Below are 21712 nucleotides of genomic sequence, written 5' to 3'. Positions count from 1 at the left end.
AGAGGTGGTTTATCTCAAGAAACGGATGCTGGATGGGGAAACAGCTATTGGATTTCCAAGTCCCCTTCCTCTGTAATGGCCTGCTGACCTGCCAATGCTACTTCTTTTTCCCACCACCACCGGAATTGCCTCCCCACAGTCAGTGGACACGCCCCCTGTCTCCCCATCTCCGGGTAAACCCAGACACATTCTAAAATAGCCTTACCCAGGACTAATAAAAACAGAAGCCCCACTATTAAATGCCCCCCCACATGCAAATATCTGGGCCAGGAGGCCTGCCCCTCACCCTCACTGTCCCCCGAAGTGGCTCCCCCAAAGGGGTGACCCCCTGTGGTATCGCCTCTTTGGTGGCAAACCTGCCAGTGGTGGGCCCACCGCCACTGGCAGCGCCCTAAATAGCCCTGGGCAGTAAGTCCTGGCAGATGGAAATCAGGAAACTGCCAAGTCACCCCCTGTGGGCCCCAGTCCTGCAAAGCCTCACCACAGTCCAGCAGCCAGTCCTGTGGGGCAGATAGTAAGCAGGGGGGGAAGAAGCAGGCAGGCAGGCAACAAGTCCTTCACTCTACGGTCTGCCTGGGAGCAGATGTTCCTCCTCCTCTCCTGCAGGCTTCTTCAATGAAAATGCATTATTAATTTTTGGTTTTTTGGTGGGGGGTTCAAAAGTTATTGAAAATGCACTACATTTTGTTTTCAAACCTGAGAAGCACCTGTAGGTAAATGTTTTCTTACCCTTTCTTTCAAAGGTAGCTCAGTTGTCCTGGATTGAGAAGAAAGTTGCGACTGTTCTTTTTGGGACACCACCAACTTCAACAATACATGAAGCTTTGCAAAATTTTCTTAAGGTATCCCCCACCCCACCCCACCCCAAAACAGCTCTCTCTAAAGGCCCACCTACCAAGTGGCCGCTGCTCAAGGGATTTGCTCAATATGTTTCTTGGCAACTATGAATTCTAGACTGTTGCAGGACCTTTGGGGCATATCTGGCCCAAACTCCATATGGGCAAAACAGAGGGCAAGTTGTTGTGGGACCCTCGGGGACATATTTTTAGGAGACACAGGTGGCTGCAGAAGGAAGGGGGGGTCACCAAAACTGCCCCTCCCTTCCATGTAGATGCAGAAGTATCCCCCACACTTTGGATACAGGCCACTATGTTGACTACATCCATCTCACTTTGCTATTGTTCATCTTTTCTTCTCTGCTTGTTTACCTTACTCAGGTTGAAGAATTGCATCCTGGATATTCTAAATCCAGTTATTTGTATTTGGCAAAGGTAATAGTTTTTGGGTTTTTTAAAGAGAGACAGACAGACTTCAGTTAAATAATGACTGCTGCTTTCATGTTCCTTTTTTCTTTTTTCTTTTTTCTTTTTTCTTTTTGCCCCTGCCAGTGCTATAAAGAACTTGGCCAGAGGACCAATGCTCTGAAGTACTGTGAAACTGCATTATCAATGTTGTCAGTCACCAGAGAGGTGGGTCGATGCCCAGTTTGTATGTTATCCAATGATATGGTTACTTCCACACAAGCTCCGCTTCATGACTAGTTCCCATTCCTTATCAGTAACATATGAATGTTAGGATCATATGGATAGGTTAGACTATGAAGGTACTTCTTACACCAGTTTCGATGGTGCCAGTGTAGAGGTATTCATGATAATTCTCTTGCACAACTCTCATTAATTTCAGTACAGTTTGTGGATTGCTTTATTTCACTACAGTAAGATTTAAAAGCAAAAAGGGAAGTATCACACTCCCAATCTTGTAATAGAAATGTACAAAGAAGGTAAAAACTAATATTACAAAATCATGTTTATACAGATGTCATGGTGATGATGATGATACTTTTTAATGAGGAAAAGGCTGTGTGCAACATAGTTAGTCACCCTGCTCACAAGAGTTGTCTGGGTTTGAAGCTGTGAGAATCTCTGTGGGTAATTTGTTACTCACCCCTGAGGGCTACAAAACCTAAAGTCAAAGACTCACCAGACAGAGCATGCTACATTTGCTCTTAGATCAGGAAAGAGCTGGGAAAACACCTTGATTTGGAGAAATTTATATTTTTATGATGATTTACTTATACTAGGATTTTGAAATGTCCAGTATTCTGTAGTGAAAGATTTTGGGCAACATTGCAGGGAGATTCAGTTACATGCTGTGGAAATTAGTCTGACATCTTTTCCTGTTACTGACAGGATTTTGGCAAAGATGTACAGTGAGCACAATAAACACATTTCAAGACACTGATACATGATTATTTGGCTAGCTATGCCTTATTATTGCTGTTAAAGACCTATCAAATGAAAGCTTACAGCTGACACTAATTATGGAGTTGGAGCACTGAATTGGACTGGATGACTTGAGAGATCCATCTAAAACAAGCTATCCATCTAAACAAGAGATCCATCTAAAACAAGTGCTTCACAGAGGTCTGTCTAGCTTTTTCTTGAAGAAATATTTCAGAACCTTCCTAAGTGACTTGTTCTGCTATTACAAACTGTTTCCCAATATTTAAGCTAAATCTGTTTTTCTGCAATGTAATCCCACAGGGGTCCAACGCTCTCTAGGGCTGTAATATGCTCCTGGAGTTCTGCATCCTCAACAGCTGCACTAGGTTATTCCTCATGCATTATGGGATGCTCTACATTCAACATGGATGGGGAAAGTAAATTATACATAGAAGACAGGAAAAACCCTGTATAGCCAGAGCTCTATGTAGATGACACTTATTTACAGCTACTATTATTTATATACTGCTCTTCAGCGAAAAAGCCCTCAAAAGTGGTTTACAAAGAAAAAGAACAATAAGAAGATGGCTCCCTGTCTCGAAAGAGCACACAGTCTAAAAAGAAACACAAGGAAGACACCAGCAACAGCCACTGAGGAATGCTGTGCTGGCATTGAATAGGGACAGTTGCTTTCCTCTTGCTAAATATAAGAGACTCATCATTCTCTCTCTCTTTTCCTACACTGCTAGGATAAATATACGAACTAATGGCAAAGGAAACTCCAAAGCACTTTTTAAATAAACTGTCTATATTGAGATTTGTATAAGCAACCAATTAACAATTTTTATAACTAGCTTAACCTGCGCAGAGCATCTGTGCGCAAGTACTTGATTGCTCCCCTCACCTCCTACCACAGCCTCCCTCACCTCGGAGATCTTTCCACCCTCACCTGAGCTGCACTCCTGCTCCTCCTCCTCCATCCCATTGCTTCCATCCCACTCACCCCTTTTGGTCACTCCTCCATTCCTTTTCTCCATCACGGCTGCAGCATTGTGACACCTATTGGCCAAGCTTCAGCCCCCTATCCCCAGAGACCACCTCACCTGAGCCCCACTCCTGCTCCTCCCCACAGGAGCAGCAGCAGCTGACCAGGCCTTTCCTCATTGCTGCCACTGCCATGGCCATTTGTCCCCTCAGGCCGCTGACAGGCCTGGGCCCGTCCCTTGCCTGCCTCCCTCTCTCTGCAAATGGCCTCAATAGCCCCAAACAGCAGCAGTGGTTGACTGGACCCTTCTTTGCTGCTGCCGCTACCATAACCACTCATGCCCCTCAGGCCGCTGACAGGCTCAGACCCATCTCTCGCCCTTTCTTCTTTCTCTCTACCCTTCCCTTCTTTTTCTCTCTTTCTCTTTCCTCCGCTTATTCTTTCCCCCTCTGTCTTTCTTCCCCTACCTTTTTTTCTTTGTTTCTCTCTCTATCTCTCTCCCTTCCTGAGTAACAGATCTGTTCATCTTGTTTCCTCATCTAATTAATACAATGGCAGCCTCCTTCTCCTGAAGGGGCTCTTTCCTCCCTCATGACCCCTCTCTTCGCAGACCCCTGCCCACTATCATATATATATATATTCCTCTCCTCTACAGTCAAGAACATCTTCCAGCCACTAACAGTTGCATTCAAACTGACCTTAACCATCACAGGGTCCTCCTCCCTATCTGCATATGTAATCCTCACTGCCCAATCAGGTGCTTTTAGGCTGACATGATGGGCTGTCCTCTATTTATGTTGGGAAACCACAGGGGCTGCTCTGCAGCTTGAAAGGCAGCTCCAGCAGTATAACGTGATGGGGCTGCTGCAGGATAACTTAAAATTGCTTCTGGGTAACCGTGTAGCACTCCTTTGGAAGGAGTTTGGAGTGGCTGACTGTAGGCACTTTTAAGTCATTCTGTAGTAGGCCTATCACACTACACTATAGGGCCTGCCTTTCAAGTTACACAGCAGCCACTGGGTCCCTAATGTTGATGGAGGGCTGCCTATCATGTTGGCCAATAATAATAATAATAATAATAATAATAATAATAAATAATTAATTACACAACACAGGCAGAATCTCCAATTCCAGTCGAATCAGAGACATTTCTACCAAAGTATAGAAGGAGAAACTGCAAGAAACGTAGAAACACCAAATAAAGAAGAAACAGTGCAATTCTGGGGGAAATTATGGGACAATCCCATAGATTATAATAAAAAAGCAGGTTGGATGAAAGAGGTCAAAAAATGTAACCAACAAATGCAAGATCTAATAATAACACCAGAATTAATAAGTGAAAGAGCAAAGAAAATTAAAAATTGGACTGTGCCAGGCGACGATGAACTGCATGGCTTCTGGCTTAAACACCTAACAAGCCTTCATATACAACTATCAAAACAGTTCAATCACATTATGAAAGGCGGTGATATTGAACAATGGCTAACAACTGGGAAAACTCATCTCATCATGAAAGACCCAGCAAAAGGTGCAGTTCCAAGTAATTATAGACCGATAACCTGCCTGCCAACCATGTTCAAATGATTAACTGGAATAATAGCAGATGAAGTGATGCAACACTTATTAACTAACAAACAGCTTCCAGTTGAACAGAAAGGAAATTGCCCGAACACCAGAGGCACAAAAGACTAGCTGCTGATTGACAAAATGATTTTAGAAAACTGCAAGAGAAGAAAAACAAATCTAAGTGTTGCATGGATTGACTACAAGAAAGCCTTTGATTCATTGCCTCACACATGGATACTAAAATGTTTAGAAACATCTAGTGTCAGCAAAAACATTCATATATTTATTAAAAAAGCAATGAGCATTTGGAGTACACAGTTAACAATCAATGGCGAGGCACTTGGACAGGTTAGCATTAGAAGAGGCATTTTCCAAGGGGACTCACTATCCCCTCTATTGTTTGTAATCGCCATGACCCCACTTTCACAAATACTAAACAAAACAAGCCTTGGATACCAAACATCTAAAACATCAAGTAAAATCAACCATCTGCTGTACATGGACGATCTGAAGTTGTATGGAAAGTCCCAGTCAGAAATCGAATCACTGCTAAACACTGTCCGTATATTCAGTAGCGATATAGCAATGGAGTTTGGACTAGACAAGTGTGCTGCATTAATAATGAAAAGAGGAAAAATCACAAAAACAGAAGGAATAGAACTGCCCAATGGAAGCAACATCAATAACCTGGAAAAGAAAGAACCTTACAAATACTTGGGCATTCTCCAGGCTGATAACATCGCACACACTGAAGTTAAAAGAAAAATTGGAAGTGAATACATCAGGAGAGTCAGAAAAATCCCCAAGTCCAAACTCAATGGCGGGAGCATCATACAAGCCATAAACACCTGGGCTATACCTGTTATTAGATACACTGCAGGAATAATAGACTGGACCCAGGCAGAGCTAGAGATGCTAGATCGTAAGACCAGGAAAATCATGACCATCAATCATGCTCTGCACCCCCGCAATGATGTCGATAGGCAAGTCCATCAAAAAGTAGAGGAGGTGAAAAGAGGCCTTTGAAGAATATATCAAGGACAGTGAAGAAGATGCACTTCAAATGGTCAATAACACGAAACTATTCAACACCAATGAAACAAAGCAGGCCTACAAGAAAGAACAAGTCAAGAACCGAGCAGAAAAATAGAAAAATAAGCCCCTGCATGGTCAATATTTGCACAATATAAGTGGAAAATCAGACATCACCAAGACCTGGCAATGGCTTAAGAATGGCAACTTGAAGAAAGAAACAGAGGGTTTAATACTGGCTGCACAAGAACAGGCACTAAGAACAAATGCAATAAAAGCCAAAGTCGAAAAATCCACCACAAACAGCAAGTGCCGCCTTTGTAAAGAAGCAGATGAAACAGTGGACCACTGATCAGCTGTTGTAAGAAGATTGCACAGACTTACTACAAACAAAGGCATGACAAGGTAGCAGGGATGATACACTGGAACATCTGCAAAAAATACAAGCTACCTGTAGCCAAGAATTGGTGGGACCATAAAATTGAAAAAGTTGAAGAAAATGAAGATGTAAAAATATTATGGGACTTCCGACTACAAACAGACAAACATCTGCCACACAATACACCAAATATAACTGTAGTCGAGAAGAAAGAAAAACAAGTCAAAATAATCGACATAACAATACCAGGGGATAGCAGAATAGAAGAAAAAGAAATAGAAAAAATCACCAAATACAAAGTTCTACAAATTGAAATTGAAAGGCTGTGGCAGAAGAAGACCAAAATAATCCCAGTGGTATTTGGCGCCCTGGGTGCAGTTCCAAAAGACCTTGAAGAGCACCTCAACACCATAGGGGCCACAGAAATCACCATCAGCCAATTACAAAAAGCAGCTTTACTGGGAACAGCCTATATTCTGAGACGATATCTATAACCATTGACAATAAAATTCTGGCATCCCAGGTCCTTGGGAAGGACTCGATGTCTGGATAAAACAAACCAGTCAATAACACCTGTCCGACTGTGTAAACAAGAAATAATATTCTTTGGCTTATTCTCCTTCAAACATTCAGATGCAGCAAAACAGGATGCACCTTTACATACAATAATCAAATTTCAGCACTTGAACCAGTCATCTCTTGGTGTCAGTTCAGTTGATACAGGACTCTTTGCAGGTCTCATTCAGAAGATTAGTTATGGCAATCTCTTTCAAAGGTCCAGTTTGCAAAAGGACAGTCTATAGATATAACTCAGGTAAACCACCCAAGGATGTAGAGTAACCTGGAACAATTAACTAACCAACCTAGAACATTTGTCATAATGGGCCAACTCAAACAAGTAAAATTATCTAGGCCTCTATCCAAGAGGAAGCGTGGTGTACTGGTTAGAGTGCTGGACTAGGACCGGGGAGACCCGAGTTCCAAACCCCATTCAGCCATGACACTTGCTGGGTGACGCTGGGCCAGTCACTTGTCTCTCAGCCTAACCTACTTCACAGGGTTGTTGTGAGGAGAAACGTAAGCATGTAGTACACCACTTTGGGCTCCTTGGAGGAAGAGCGGGATATAAAATGTAAATAATATCTTACTGAGATAAGTTGTTCAAAATTAAAATAGCAATCCTACAAAAGTGTCCCGATTTCTCTCTGCTTATCTCTCAGTGAAATGCCTCTAGCAGCTCCATCAGCACTGTGTGTGAACATAAATCCAAAAATCCATAAAATAGCCCTCTTCAGACAGTATCATCAGCGACGCTGTACTCAAGTACAGCCCAAGGCTGCTGATCATATAAACGGCAGCCATCACAGTTACAATGTGCCCCTGGGCAGACAAATGCCACTGTAATTGTGAGTGGCAGGCTGCCTCGATTGGCAGGCCAGCAGGACATCTGGACCCGCTTTGAGAATCTGTCTCTGCTAAACAACATCTGAAGAGGGCTAATGAAACCACACTTAGCACGGGTACCCCAGGGTGCTTCTTTCTCCTCTCTTTTCTAAACTTAAATTTCTCCACTAACTTTAAAAGGGCCACACACCCGAGTTATATTAGTTCATATAAGTGCTCAAAACACTTCATATACATGATCCCAGCAATAAATGCGTAAGGTAGGTCTGTGTTGTTTTCTGCATATTGTATATGGGGACACTGAGAGAGTTTTGCTTAGTAAATTCATGGCTTAGTGAATCATTAGTTGTCATCCTTGCCTATTGTTGTACACCAATTTTGATATATTGGAGACATGAAATATACAGCATTGCATCGCACTAATTATTTCTTGTTGTACCCTCAGCAGATAGTATGAATAATGGTAATCCCTCTTGTTGAAATTCTTTGGAATTATATGAGACTGATCAATAGCTCTTCCTGGGTGGGTTGGTTGGTTGGTTTGCTTGCATATAGCAAAACACACCAACTTCCTTTAGTCCTCTCTTGGACAGCTTGCTTTTCATCTTGGCTCTTTTCTGTATCTCTTTCACTTTGTCAACAATTTTCTTAAGCTGCAGTACCAAGAAATGAACTGCGCCAAATCTGTTCCTACAGTATTTGTTGTTCTCGGGTATTGGCTGGGATGCTTCTGTGAATAGAAACCCTAAATCATAATTGTGAACCTAAAACATGACTGTGAATGGAAGGAAACCTTAATAATCACAAAACTGCTACAGTGCCCGCACAGCAGTGCTAACTGCTGATAAATATTTATTTTTATTTATTTACATATTTTTATACCACCCAAAACTTATGTCTCGGGGCGGTTTACAACAGATAAAAACAACATTAAAACATTAGTTAAAAACAAAACAAGAAATTTAAAACACAACAATTAAAATTTTTTTTAAACAATGCTCTAAAACAACATTAAAAACAATCAAAACAATATCAGTTAAAAGCCTGTGTGAACAGATGCATCTTTAAAGACCTTTTTAAAAGTTGTCAGAGCTTTTAAAATATGTCATTAGACTCCAAAAACCTTGGGGGAGGAGTGCGATTTTGGATGAACAGCCGCCCACATGCAATTGAAGGATATCCCAACAGCATTTTGTGACATTCTTCAGATGACTTCAGGGCAGGCACACTCATGATGCATAGCCACTTTCCGCGTGTTATACTGGTGTTCAAGTGAATCGGCCCATTCTGTGTTTTTAGCCCTTAATCCTTCCTAGGAGCTGAGATTGACAACAGTCAGAGTTGGATGACTGAATGGCCAAGCCCAATATAGACACTCCCACTTTCCAGGGAAGAGAGGACTAGTTCAGGGATTCTCAACGTTGGACCCCCAGATGTTATTGGACTTCAACTCCCATAATCCCCAGCCCCAGTGGCCTTTGGTTGGGGACTATGGGAGCTGAAGTCAAATAACATCTGGAGGCCCACCGTTGAGAACCCCTGGACTAGTTCATATGTGTACCCAGCTGTGTGGGAAACTGCTTAAAATGGAATGTTGTGGACTCTATTTTTGCAAACCATTGGTATGAAGCAGTCCTTCCGCACAATCCTGGTATTTTTATCTAAATGCACCGTAACAAAGCCTTCTATGGTATTGTTTAGATGTGCTTATGAGGAGTTACTTCACACAAACAGCTTGCCACATGAACCATGTCCAGTGATGAGGGTGGTCAGGAGACTGTTTCCCAGACAAGTTCCTAGTCTAAACAGAAGGCCTTCTGTTTAGGCACTAGGCTGGCCTGAGTGGATAGAGCTAGCTTCAGGACTAGAAACCCTATTTGTCCCAAAATATCCTGAAGACTGCAGCCTGGTGAATCACTGCACATGACAACTTTGCATAGAGCTGAGGCTTCCTAGTTTTAGCCCTGGGGATCTCTGATACACTTCCCACAAAGTTCCATTTCAAATGGCCTACCAGTGGCTGGTTGTGGATAGGAACTGAACTTGAAGCTCATAGAAGGTGACTTCCTTAGAAGCACCAAGTAAAATTAAGATACAAACAGCTTCAGGAGCAGCATTTTTACTGGAATGGACAACAGTGGCCTATATTTAATGGCCTAGAAATAGACAAACGTGTAAGTCACAAACTTTTAGAACACTCGATTCACTGAAACTTCCAAATAAGATGGTTGAAGGACTAATAATTACATAATAGCTTTTAAAATAGAATTTTAATGTATTTCTTTAGGAGGAAATTGGAAAGGAAGAGTTAAGGGACTGAACTCTTTTCCCTATACAGTACAGCCTTCTATTTTCTTCTTTGATTAAAAGAAAGGGAGAATTGGTTATGTTTTGCTGGCATTTTAATACTGAAAGTCTCTTGTATTGATGCGTTTGTATTGATGTATAAATTGGCATTGGGTAGAGCAGGTCTGTGTAATTCTTCAGATGTAATTACGTTCATTTAATTTTTCTCTCTGTCTCTTTCAGGATAAAGATGCTCAGAAGGATTTAGAAGCTTTACTTCCATCCCTGAAGCTGTGAAAAACCAAATGTTTTTAGTTACCATGCTTGTTAATGTGGAAGCATGCTGAGAATCCAGCTCCCAGTTCTGAATGTATATGAATCTTATGGAGTGTTAATGGTATTTATAGTCCATTATAGTTAAGGTGAGGATCACTGTTAATTGAGGTTTGAAAGTCCAGTGAAAACTGATGGGACTTAGTTGCCTAAACAAAATCAAGTTTATTAAGAGCTAGTAACAAAAGTATGGTAGCTGTTCATATGCAGTGAGCGCCATACGCTGTCATGGCTGTCCTGCATGCCACCAAAATCTCCAATTGAGGTGGTGTTATGGAGGCAAGCAGACCCTTGGTTCCCTATATGGTGACTGGTTCACACACAAGGCTCATCACAAACTAGGAATGACTGCTCAAGTGAACTTGAAGTCCCAAGCAGTGTTGCTTGGATTGATCTGAAGGAAAATGCAGCTAGCTCTTCTGGGTAGCTGTACATTTAATTTTTCTTCTTGGCAATATCTGTTCATAGGTTCTTTGAATCAGAAGACCTCCATGGGGCACTTCCATTCCTTTTTGTTTAAATAGAACTAGTCTGCAGTAAAGAGGTTGTGAATCATGGCCTTCAAGAGGGTGATTCCAAGGAACTTAGCACATGGAAATCATGCGTACCTTTATTTTAAATTCATAGTGACTACGGCCCTCTTCAGACGTTGGTGGTTACTCAAGGTTGCCGCTCACAGAAGCGCTGGCCATTGCTGTTATGGCATTTCCCCATTCAGACAAACAGAGCCATAACCGTGAGTGGGTGACAAGAGGGTGAGTGACAGCTTTGGGAGCAGTAACCATGAGCACAGCAGCACTCACTAATGTCTGAAGAGGGCTTATCTTTTACTGATGTTAAGTGTGTGTTGGGAATCTTCCAGCATTAAATCCACTGCTGGCAATGGATGCCCTGGCAGCTGGTGAATGACAGGAATTAACTGTGCTGAGAATGATTAACTAGCTAGTTTTCCATACCTGTACAGAAATTGCATGTAACAATCTATTTCTATTTGCACAGACACAGGAGAAAATATATTACATATGTGTACACATTTTTGTTTTTTCTTCTCAGAGTATAATCTCAGGAACTTCCTCTTAAAGTTGTTTTAGTCTTTGAATCTTAAATGGAAATATGAAAATTTCATAAATGAGATATTTATATATGATGCTTGAAATATCTGGAATCAAATCAATAAGAGAAGTTGATGTAATTGCCTACTATGTTGCTATCTCCTTGTATAAGGGGATGTGGTGACTTCCATAGAGGCTTTGCTTTTGGAGAACAGCTGTTCCAATTTAAGGTCTCTGAACTCTGGAGACAAGCGAGGGCAAGGAAGCACAACAGCTGGAGAGTTTCAAGGAGTAACAGTTGCCACAACCTCACTGACTATGCACCCATGCAGTGGGAAGAAGTGTCCCCAGTCTGGAGAGCTTCCGGAGCTCTGCAGTGCTTATTGCATTTAGGGGAGGTGATTGTCAGTGATCTCTCTTTGCCCCTGAAGAGTACTCCACCTCCTGACAATATGTCTCTAAAGGTCACAAAATAATCCTCAGGGATTATTTGTGGGTGGTGCAGGGCACTTCCGGGGAAACGAGAGATCCGTGCAAATCCCCCTCCCCACGTGATAAGCACTGTGGTGCTCCAGAAGCATACCGGACCGGCACAGAAGCTTGATTAGTGAGGATGTTGCCCAGAAGAAACTTGATTGCACCTGAACCCCAATACTCTTCCCCCACTCTGATTTCTTCATGCCCAGTTCCACTTGTTTGAACAGTTTAATGTCTGCAATTTGTTGCAGTGTGGGGACTGATGAACTGTGTAGTTTATTAATAAAGTCACAAATTAGTCTCTCCAACATAGCTCTTTGTGCTCCAAAGGCAACCAGTATTTTACTAAATTAATACATCTTAATATCTTTCAAGAAAAAGAGATTTCCTCCCCCTGCCTATATCCCAAAGTGCCTTCTAATCTTAACATCTGGAGGACGCAAGTTTTGGGCAGTATAGAAATATTTTAAATAAATAAATAAATAAATGGTCCTATCTGTGTATTGTTTATATAGCAAAGGCTCTCAATGGTCTTCAAACTGTTAGAAAGATATATTAAATCCTTAAACAACAAAACGTCGTATGTTTGAGAATAAGCCTAACCTTTTGAAGGTGTTGGGGCTCATAAGTGTCTTTTCTACAGGTCTTTCTGCTTCTTAAAGGTAAAGTGTGCCTTCAAGTCAGTGTCGACTCCTTGCGACCACAAAGCCCTGAGTTTTTTTTCCTTTGGGCAGAATACAGGAGGGGTTTACCATTACCAATTCCCATGCAGTATGAGATGATGCCTTTCAGCATCTTCCTATATCACTGCTGCCCGATATAGGTGTTTCCCATAGCCTGGGAAACATACCAGCGGGGATTCGAACTGGCAACCTCATGCTCGCTAGTCAAGCCATTTCCTTCTGCGCCATTAGGTGGCTTTTTATCCCCTGTCAATTTGCTGTTGGCTGCTGCCACTTCTAGCTTCCGTTTATCAGCTGAACTTGTTTCTTCCCATTCATCTATTTCAGGGCCGGTTGCTCAGACCATATAGAATGTTTCCTTTCCTGCACACCTAACAGTTCCTTTGGGGACCCCCCCCCCCAATCCCTCAGTTTCCTCGGACTGTTCTTGTCACAAGATTCTGTCTGGCATTCCGCTCACTCTCCTGCAACTATCCATGGCAACCAACAGGTTCTTTCTTGCATTCTGTCTCTTCCTGCCTTTGGAACACTGTAGGTTTTTGTTGATCATTCATCAATGAGAGCTGCCAACCCCTTTAAACTATCCAAAACTGTCAGAGAAATGTGGAGCATACTATGTTCCACATTTCTCGGACAGTTCAGCATACAGCAACAAATATCAAGTTAGCAAGCTTTCCATGATATCCAAGTCCTCCAACATCCATTTTGTGTCTTCCTTCTGTGATATGTTGTTTTCTTGGGATGATGGGACATGTCTAAATGGCAAACATGTCTAAGTAAAAAAATTAAAAATATATATGAGCCAATGCCATCTGACCTGAATGTACGCACTCAGTATATAATCTATGCCGTTCTCCCTCCCTCCAGAGCAAATAATCTGAAGATCTTATTTACTGAGCCACCCACCAACACAAGTTGTGTTGAATCTGCTCTGGCTTTCTTGCCAAACCAAATGGCGTTTGCATCCAAGCACCAGGAGAAGCCAAAGCGTAATACTAAACCTGGGAGGCTTCCAGCCAAATTTTTAGCAATTAGCACTTGGTTTTTGTGCCAGGCATACCACTCAGCTGTGACCACAGGCCTGTCAGTAAACTTCACTTGAGACAGAAGAGTCCCACAGGCATTAAGAAAGATGCCCATGAAACTATACTTTCTGACCACCAATAACAAAGTTATAAAATATCAGTTTGAAAGATTGCCTTTTGCTCTGTCTGTCTATAGGAAGTAATAAAAAAGTAAAGGTTGCTCTAGAAGTATTTGTTTTATTTGTCTTCTCACATTTGTTTTTATAGTCAGTTTAATAATTATTAGGCTATTCATATATGTAACGTTTGCTATGCTTGGGAACTGATATTGTTATTGTGCATCCTGGATTTTGTGCATTTATAATAATGCTTACACCAAATTAGGTTAAATTGCTAGCTTTTATTACAGGCATTTTCACAGGATACTTAGCAGAAATCATCTTTAGATTTTCAGCATTAGACCTGTCATTGTCCTAATCTTCCTTCTCACAAACTGATTTTTAAATACGCTGAACAGCCCTTTTGTGTGAGCCTTTGCAAATGTTGTTCCCATTTCTGTGAACTTCTGATCTTATCTGAATAATTTGGATGTGGCCCACCCCAGTCGCCTGTGTGGCACATTGTTTAGGAACCACAAATCTGAAAGAGATTTTGTTCAGAATATGCTGCCCCTGGATTTTAGCTGTTTCAGTTTACAAGAAGTTAGCTCATAAGAGAAGAGGAAATCCTGAGAAGTTGCATAGAAACAAAATACAGGGGAACACAGAACTATGCCGTTTCCCTCAGCTGCACTCTGAAGCTGTACAATCTCAGAAGCACTCTGTGATAGCATTTATCTGTAGCTTCTCTGCCAATCCAGTGGAGCAGGACTGAGGATATACCGGTATGTTCATTTGAGATGCTAGGACTATCAGTACAGAACAGGATCTGTGAACTTACTAACAGGTTTAAGCAGGGGCGTAGCTAGGAGAGAGGCGGCCTGTGTTCATCCCTCTCTTTGGAGGCCCCCAAGAATGCAGGAGATAATGAAAAAAAAAGAGAGGGATGGAGCTGGAGGGCCCTCAGGAGCTGGGGGCCCGTGTTCTTTGAACCCTTTCACTCAATTATAGCTACGCCCCTGGGTGTAAGTTGGAGAGAGCTGTTCACGTATCTAGAGTAGAGTTTCCCAACCTGTGGGAAATTGTAGCTGGGGATGATGGGAACTGTAGTTCAGCAGCATCTGGAGGACCACAAGTTGGGAAACTGGTCTACAGCAATCATTTGGCATACCATAGCTGAGAGGGCTGTTGCAACAGGAAGGTGGCTAGAGTGAAAGAGGCTGACGACAAGAGGATTGTAGAATCTCTGCTTAGATCCGATCTCGTTTGTGTTGAGGACCACTACACAGCTGACAAAAGGACGGAGTCGTCTTAAGAATTTGTATAGATCAAGAGATTGCAAAACACTGATCATAAATGGCTCTAAATTTAAAACTCCAGTATTAAAAAGAGGAAATATATTTTCCAAGGAACCCAGGTTGTACTTTGAGAAATACAAAAGATGGCAAAAGATGTTCCTACCATGATTTGGAAATGATCTATTCTGTCAGTCATATAAAGGCATGTGTTAACCGTTGACGCCTGATATTCAGGACTCTGACAACATGCATTTCCATTCTTACACAAGTTATTTGCTGTGTTATTTCAATTAACTGTATACTAGCAAATGACGTATGTGTGAAAAATGAATTGCATGTTAGTTTCTAGTTCTGCCTTGTTAAAAAAAAAAGTTGGAAGACAACTGCTATGGGAAAATAACTTCAAAAGTAGCAGAAGCACCTGCCTCCAATCAAAATGATCTGTGTGCACAGCTGATACAAATGCACATCATGGGGCTTATGCAGATTCCCTGGAGTTTTATGTGCCCATGTGATGCAGACGGAGGTGTTCATCCCCATCTGGGCCAATCAGCCACATGCCACAAAGCACCTGGATCAAGCCTGAAGGTTTTGCAGGTGCAGTGTTGTTTTTCAAAGAGTCAAGCTGACAACTTGTCTCCAATTCTGTTCAGCCTTAGACAAGCCAGGCTCCCTTTCCATCTATAAAGTTGCAAAAATAATTACCCAACTTGTACTTGAGGATTAATAAATACGAAGCACTAAACATTCTATGGAAGTCATAAGGAAGACCGGGGGGGGGGGCAGCAAAAGGGAATCTGTCCCACCACCACCACCCCATTTTACTTATTTTCTTCTCATTTTATTTTTTCTGGTTACAACTTATTTGTTTATTTATCATATTTTTATACCACCTGATATTTACATCTCTAGGCAGTGAACAAATTTTAATATTAAAAACCACAAATTAAAATAGATAAAACACAATAAAAACAATATAAAACAAATTATTAAAATTATTAATACAAGGAAACATAGGTCTTTTTGAAATGGGTGACTAATCAATATTTATATCAAAAAGGCAAATAATTTGTGTTTATAACCAGAATTTATTTTTTAATTTATAAAAAATGAATTCCAGAGTGAAAAGTATCTGTTAATGAAAAGTACTGAGGCAGATATTCCTGCTACCTGCATAAGATCAGCCCTGCTGGATCAGGTCCAAGTCCAGCATCCTGTTTCACACAGTGGCCCACCAGATACTCTGAGTAGTCCACAGGCAAGAGGTGAGGGCATGCCCTCTCTCTTGTTGTTGCTCCCCTGCAACTGGTATTCAGAGATCTCACCTCTGAGGCTGGAGGTGACTAATAGCCACCAGACTACTAGCCATAGATAGACCTGTTCTCCCTGAATTTGTCTAAGCCCTTTTTAAAGTCATCCAAGCTAGTGGCCATCACCATATCCTGTGGCAGATAATTCCATAGATTAATTACACACAGTGTGAAAAATTACTTCCTTTTGTTGGTTCTAAAATTCCCGGCCTTCAGTTTCAGGGGATGACCCTGATTCTAGTGTTGTGGGAAAGGGATAACTTTTTCTCTCTGTCCACTCTCTGCTCTATGCATAATCTTATACACTTTGATCATGTCTCCCCTTAATCGCCTCTTTTCCAAACTAAAAATGCCCAGATGCTGTAGCCTTTCCTCACAAGGAAGGTGCTCCAGGCCAATGATCATCTTGCTTGCCCTCTTCTGCACCTTTTGCAGTTCTACGTCCTTCTTAAGATACAGTGGCCCAAACTGCATGCAGTCTTCTAAATGTGGCCGCACCATAGATTTGTATAAAGGCATGATAATATTAGCATTTTTATTGCCAATCCCCTTCTTAATGATCCCTAGCATGGAATTGGCTTTTTTCACAGTGCTGTGCACTGAGTAAACACTTTCAACAAGCTGTCCACCATGACCCCAAGATCTCTCTCCTGCACCCTCATTTTATATCTCAGACCCCATCAGTGTACATATGAAGTTCGTGGGTTTTGCCCTAATATGCATCATTTTGCACTTGCCTACATTGAACTGTATTTGTCATTTTATTGCCCACTCCCCTAGTTTGGAGAGATCCTTTTGGATTTCCTCACAATCTGTTGTGAATCTCATTACCCTAAATAGTTTTGTGTCATCTGCAAATCTGGCCACTTTGCTGGTTAGAACAGGATATTTTAACATGAGAGAAGTAATAAGACATTAAAATGCAATGCTATGCGTGCTTACTCAGAATAAGTAAATTCAGTGGCAACATCCTAAAAGCATATATGTAAGGAGATCTACAGGGATGGGGGATGGCAGGAGCCCTCATGCAGCCTCCCCCCCCCCAGTGGCTGCCGCCATCTTCTGTTCATGTGCTGTTGTGCCACAGGATTAACACTTCCAAGCACTTTGTGCATCCCTGCAAATTCTGCTTGCACATACATTTTGTTGGGCAGGATGTCAGTCAATGGGGCTTATTCCTAAACATGAAAAACTGGGAATACCAAGTCATTGTAGATCCCAATTTAATCCTTGCTCCCATCAGAATGGTTTTTCTAAATGTCTGAAGCTGCCTTATACTAAGTCAGACCATTGGCCCATCCAGCTCAGTATGTTCCACACGGGCTGACATACATCCCTTGGGGACATATTTTCAGAAGGCACAAGGTGGCTTCTGGGGGAAAGGGAGGGCATCAAAAATGGCTGCTTCCCCACTTCCAGGCGAGTCTCACGAGTCTCGCAGGCAAGCCCGGTGGTTCCCACAATCCGTGGGAAGCGCGCTAAGCTCCCTTAGCCCGCTTTCCACTGATCGTGAGAATACCCTCTTCAATGGTGCAGTTTGTTGGGAAGTTTTATTAGGCTGCTCTCTTGTTGCACTAGTGCATCCTTGCTCTCTATGTTAACCACTGATTGGCAGTGCCACCCCAGGATTTAAAATTGTTCCCCCTTTGACTTACTTTTGTGATGATGAAGCTGCTTTCTGCTGAGTGAGACCCCTTGGTTCATGTTGTGTACACTGACTGGCAGTGTCTCCCCAGGTTTCCAGACAGGGATCTTTCCCAGTCCTTCCTGGAGATGCCAGGGATTAAACCTGGGACCTTTTGCATACATAGCAAATGCTCTTTCATGGAACTACAACCAGGGGCGGAGCCACCACTGAGCGACAAGGTTCAAAGAACCTCGGTTGCCAATGAAAAGGGCTGCCAAAGCCCCTGTTGTGCATGATGACATGTGCAAAGGGGTTGTGGCTCAATCGCCCGAGAACCTGCTCCAGCTCTCCTGATCTCAAACACTGCCTGGAAATTAGATTGAGAGAACCCTCTTGGGGCTCTCCAGAGCCCAGGCATGCCCACATGCACATGACATCACGCATACGGGGCATCACTGGTGGAGCCACTGGTAGGGCAGGACACAGGCGGGCTGCAGTTCAGCCGGCTCCGCCACTGGCTACAGCCCCTTGTGCTAGGTGTTAAATTATTGTCAAGGAGGGCAGCATGATAGCTAGGTGGCCAATGGCCATTGTCAGAGATACAGTCAGGAAGCTTAGAGTTCCATTCACGACAAGCATCTGTACAGGTAAGGTAGCCCCAATGGGGAAAGGACTTCAAAATCCTTTCACAATGTGCTACTGCTTCCTGTATCTTGTGTCCGTGCTCATGCGTTGTACTAGGAACATGAGAGGCTTCCCTGGGGATACACTAGCGGTGCTTTGAAAAGAAAATTGCTCTTGTGGAAACATTTTCACAGTGAAAAGGTTTTAATCATGCTAACTCAGATCAATGCAGGAACAGAGCTGGTTGTTAGCACCTCTTTTTTTTCCTGGGAACTTTTGAACTGAGCAAACCTGATCCCAAGGACCAAGCCTGCTTTTGATTCCCTATGTGCAGCCAGGGAACTCTTTCCCCCTCTTGATTACAGTGGCATTGCTATCCAAGGGCCTACAGGACAGAAGGTTCCCATTAGTGTAGGAAAGAGAAACATCTGGGGATGCCATGAACAACTTGCCAACTCATTTCAGCCTCAGGGAAATCTGATTGATCACTTGAGACTGCCCAATTGGATTGGCAATCCCCTCCATTACACACTGGAGAAGGAAGCAAATGTGCATGAAATAGTCTGAAAGCTAGAGAGACCAGACAGCAAAAACCAATGGTCAGCCTGTATTTTATTGGGGCATGCAGTTAGTACAGTTGCTAACATTCGTGCAATTGCTGTCATTAGCACATGTTTGTATTGCATTCTTCCTTGTTGCCATACTTATTTATTTACTATATTTATAGCCTGCATGTTATAATAAATAAATAAAGTGGCTTACACTAAGAACAGATTTCTCAATTGGGCTTTCTTGCTGAAAAGGCTTTGCCTCTGGCCACTGCCATGTGAGTTTCTGTCCATGATGGGCCAGTGAGCAGAGGTCTGCAGCTTATCAGCTGAGCAGGCTCATACAGGCCTATGAACCCCAGGCCTCTTAGGACTTTAAAGGGCAAAGCCAGCACTTTTAACTGAGCCCAGAAATGTGTTGGAAACCAATGAAGCTGGAACAGAATAAATGTAATACAGGTGTTCTCAAAGTTGTGTCTCCAGATGTGGTTGGACTACAACTCCCATCATTCCCAGCCACAATGGCCCAAGGCCATTATATAATCACCCTTGCCATGTAGGGTATACCAGTTTTATCATTCCCATAATGTAGATTACTGAGCAGGAGGCTGAGAGACAGCAGTGTGCTTATGACCACCTAACTGAGTGAGATTTGAACCAAGAGCTTCCTGACCCACAGCATTAGCCACTGTATTAAGGTGTGAGGTCATAGTTCAGTGGAAGAGCACATGATTTGCAAGCAGAAGGTCTCAGATTCAATCCCTGGTATATCTATCTATCTATCTGGCTGGGAAAGATCTCTGTCTGGAAACCTAGGGAGACACTGCCAGTCAGTGTACACAACATGAACCAAGGGTCTAACTTCACAGAAAGTAGCTTCATAGTCAGAAGAGTTAATTGTGGAGGATGGCGGGGAAGATGCAGAGAAAAATATATTGCACCAGTTTTCTAAGATCCATTTCACATCTTAATATTTTCTAGTCACAGCTTCTCTCTTGCAAGGGATCTCCACACTTATGCAAAACTGAAAGCCCCAATCATGGGTCCATTATAAAATGAACAAAATTAACAAACATCAGCACATCTATCTCCTCTCCCAGAGCATTCCCCTTCATGAGCCTTTTTCTTTTTAATTCAGTTTAGTTCTAGGCTGTGTGATTCCTCTGTTCAATACTAAAGCATATGTCTATCATATTTAATGTGGTGTTTTTTTTTTGTTGTTGTTGTTCACAAAACAAATAGTGGGACTCCTTGCTGCCACAAGCCAACAAACATGAAGCACCTTTTGATCTTACAAATTTCTCCCACTAAAATCAGTGAGAAGTGGGTGTGATACTAAGCATGTTTACTTTGAAGTACATCCCAGGACTAGGAGGACTTTACAACCTCCTAGTAAATAGTAGGTTTGGATTATTTCACTTTGGCTAAATTGCTCCCCTGGTTTTCCCATTGTCATGCCTGGCCCCCTCTCTTCCCCCCCTCTCTTCCCCCTCCCCCACCACAAAACCCCCCACATCATTTGGCTCTTCTCGTTTTTTCATGATGGATCTGGTAACTCTACATTTTCTGTTGGTGGTGGTTTTCCCCTTCTCCAGACTGGATTAGCTGATCTGCAACCGGCTCAGTGTTGCAAGCATACTTGTCACGCACTTGAAAGATACCGTTTGGCAACAACATGCAGGATGTTAGTACGAGACACCCCAGAGAAAGAACGCCTGAAAGAGAGAGCTTAGGAAAAATACTTCCCTTTTGTTCTTGCATCACTGGCAAACTTCACCCACGAGGCACTCTGTTCTGGACTGTAGATCCGGGTCTGTGTTCTCACCTCTGCCAGAAACGGAAGAGGCCAGTGTAGGTGTGTCTTGCAACAAGCTGCAACATGACACACTGTTTCAGATTGAAACCGTTCAATTTAACTGAACCTCAGCAACAGGAAGGAAGCATAGTCTTGATAGACTTAAAAGAAATCCCTCAAACAAAGCTTCCTTTCCACTCCAGAGAGATTATCTAGGGAAAGATTTAATCTTCAGTTATATAGTTGTGCTTGAACTGAACTAATCAATCATCTCAAATCAGAGATATCCAAAACCCACAACTGAGGGGGGAAACCTGTATTTAAAAACAAAGCTATGTTTACACAAACCTAGAGGCTAGAAGTCAGGAATGTTTTGTTTTGTTTGGGGGTTGTTGTTTTTTTTGTGTGTGTGTTTTTAAGATACCTATAGGCTGTACGGAAAATGTTTCTGACGAAGAATAGAGTGGCTTGAGGTGTTACCTATGTAAAATAGGTAATGAGCCATTTTTAGAAGGGAGGTATAGAAATTGAATAAATAATATAAAATAAAATGGTGCTACAGCTAATAGCTATAGCTAGTCCTGGGTTGCCAAATTCTGTGCTTTTGTCAGCAATTTGATCTGCAGTATTAACAAGTATATTTACTTCCATGTGGTGAAAAGCGTCACCTGCTGATGTCTGCAAATTGAGCTGCTATGAAAGGTACTAGAGCAGGTCAGGACTCCCCCCACCCCACCCCCCCCGATTATTTGACAACTATAACATCTCAACCAGCACAGAGGGACAATTGAAAAAAGTCAGAGATCATATACAGGAGCAGAGCAGTAGCTGAAACACTCTTAACTAAAGAGTGATTGAAGATCTTACACTTCCTTGCTGTCTTGTTGCCTCTGTCCACCCTGCCAGCAATGTTAAACCCACAAGATCTCATATCCCTTTTTGTAAAACCTTCACTCATTGATCTCACC

At 42.4% G+C, this 21712-nt stretch overlaps 1 protein-coding gene across 2 annotated transcripts in view; it reads left to right on the top strand.

Moving 5' to 3' along the window:
• Positions 1–13663, top strand: part of RMDN2 (regulator of microtubule dynamics 2) — a 47557-nt gene extending 33894 nt beyond the window's left edge. The window contains exons 8-11 of one of the 2 annotated variants that reach the window (XM_053303534.1): positions 744–842; positions 1218–1271; positions 1389–1469; positions 10118–13663. In XM_053303534.1, coding sequence (XP_053159509.1) covers positions 744–842; positions 1218–1271; positions 1389–1469; positions 10118–10171 — 288 coding nt within the window. In that variant the 3' untranslated portion in view covers positions 10172–13663. The remainder of the gene's footprint in view (positions 1–743; positions 843–1217; positions 1272–1388; positions 1470–10117) is intronic. The other variant, XM_053303541.1, reaches the window with a different exon arrangement.
• The last annotated feature ends 8049 nt before the right edge of the window (positions 13664–21712 follow it).

The sequence above is a fragment of the Hemicordylus capensis genome, chromosome 1, assembly GCF_027244095.1.
Source record: "Hemicordylus capensis ecotype Gifberg chromosome 1, rHemCap1.1.pri, whole genome shotgun sequence".
NCBI lineage: Eukaryota > Metazoa > Chordata > Lepidosauria > Squamata > Cordylidae > Hemicordylus > Hemicordylus capensis.
Note: the sequence above shows the minus strand (reverse complement) of the source record. Positions and strands in the feature narration are given on the sequence as shown.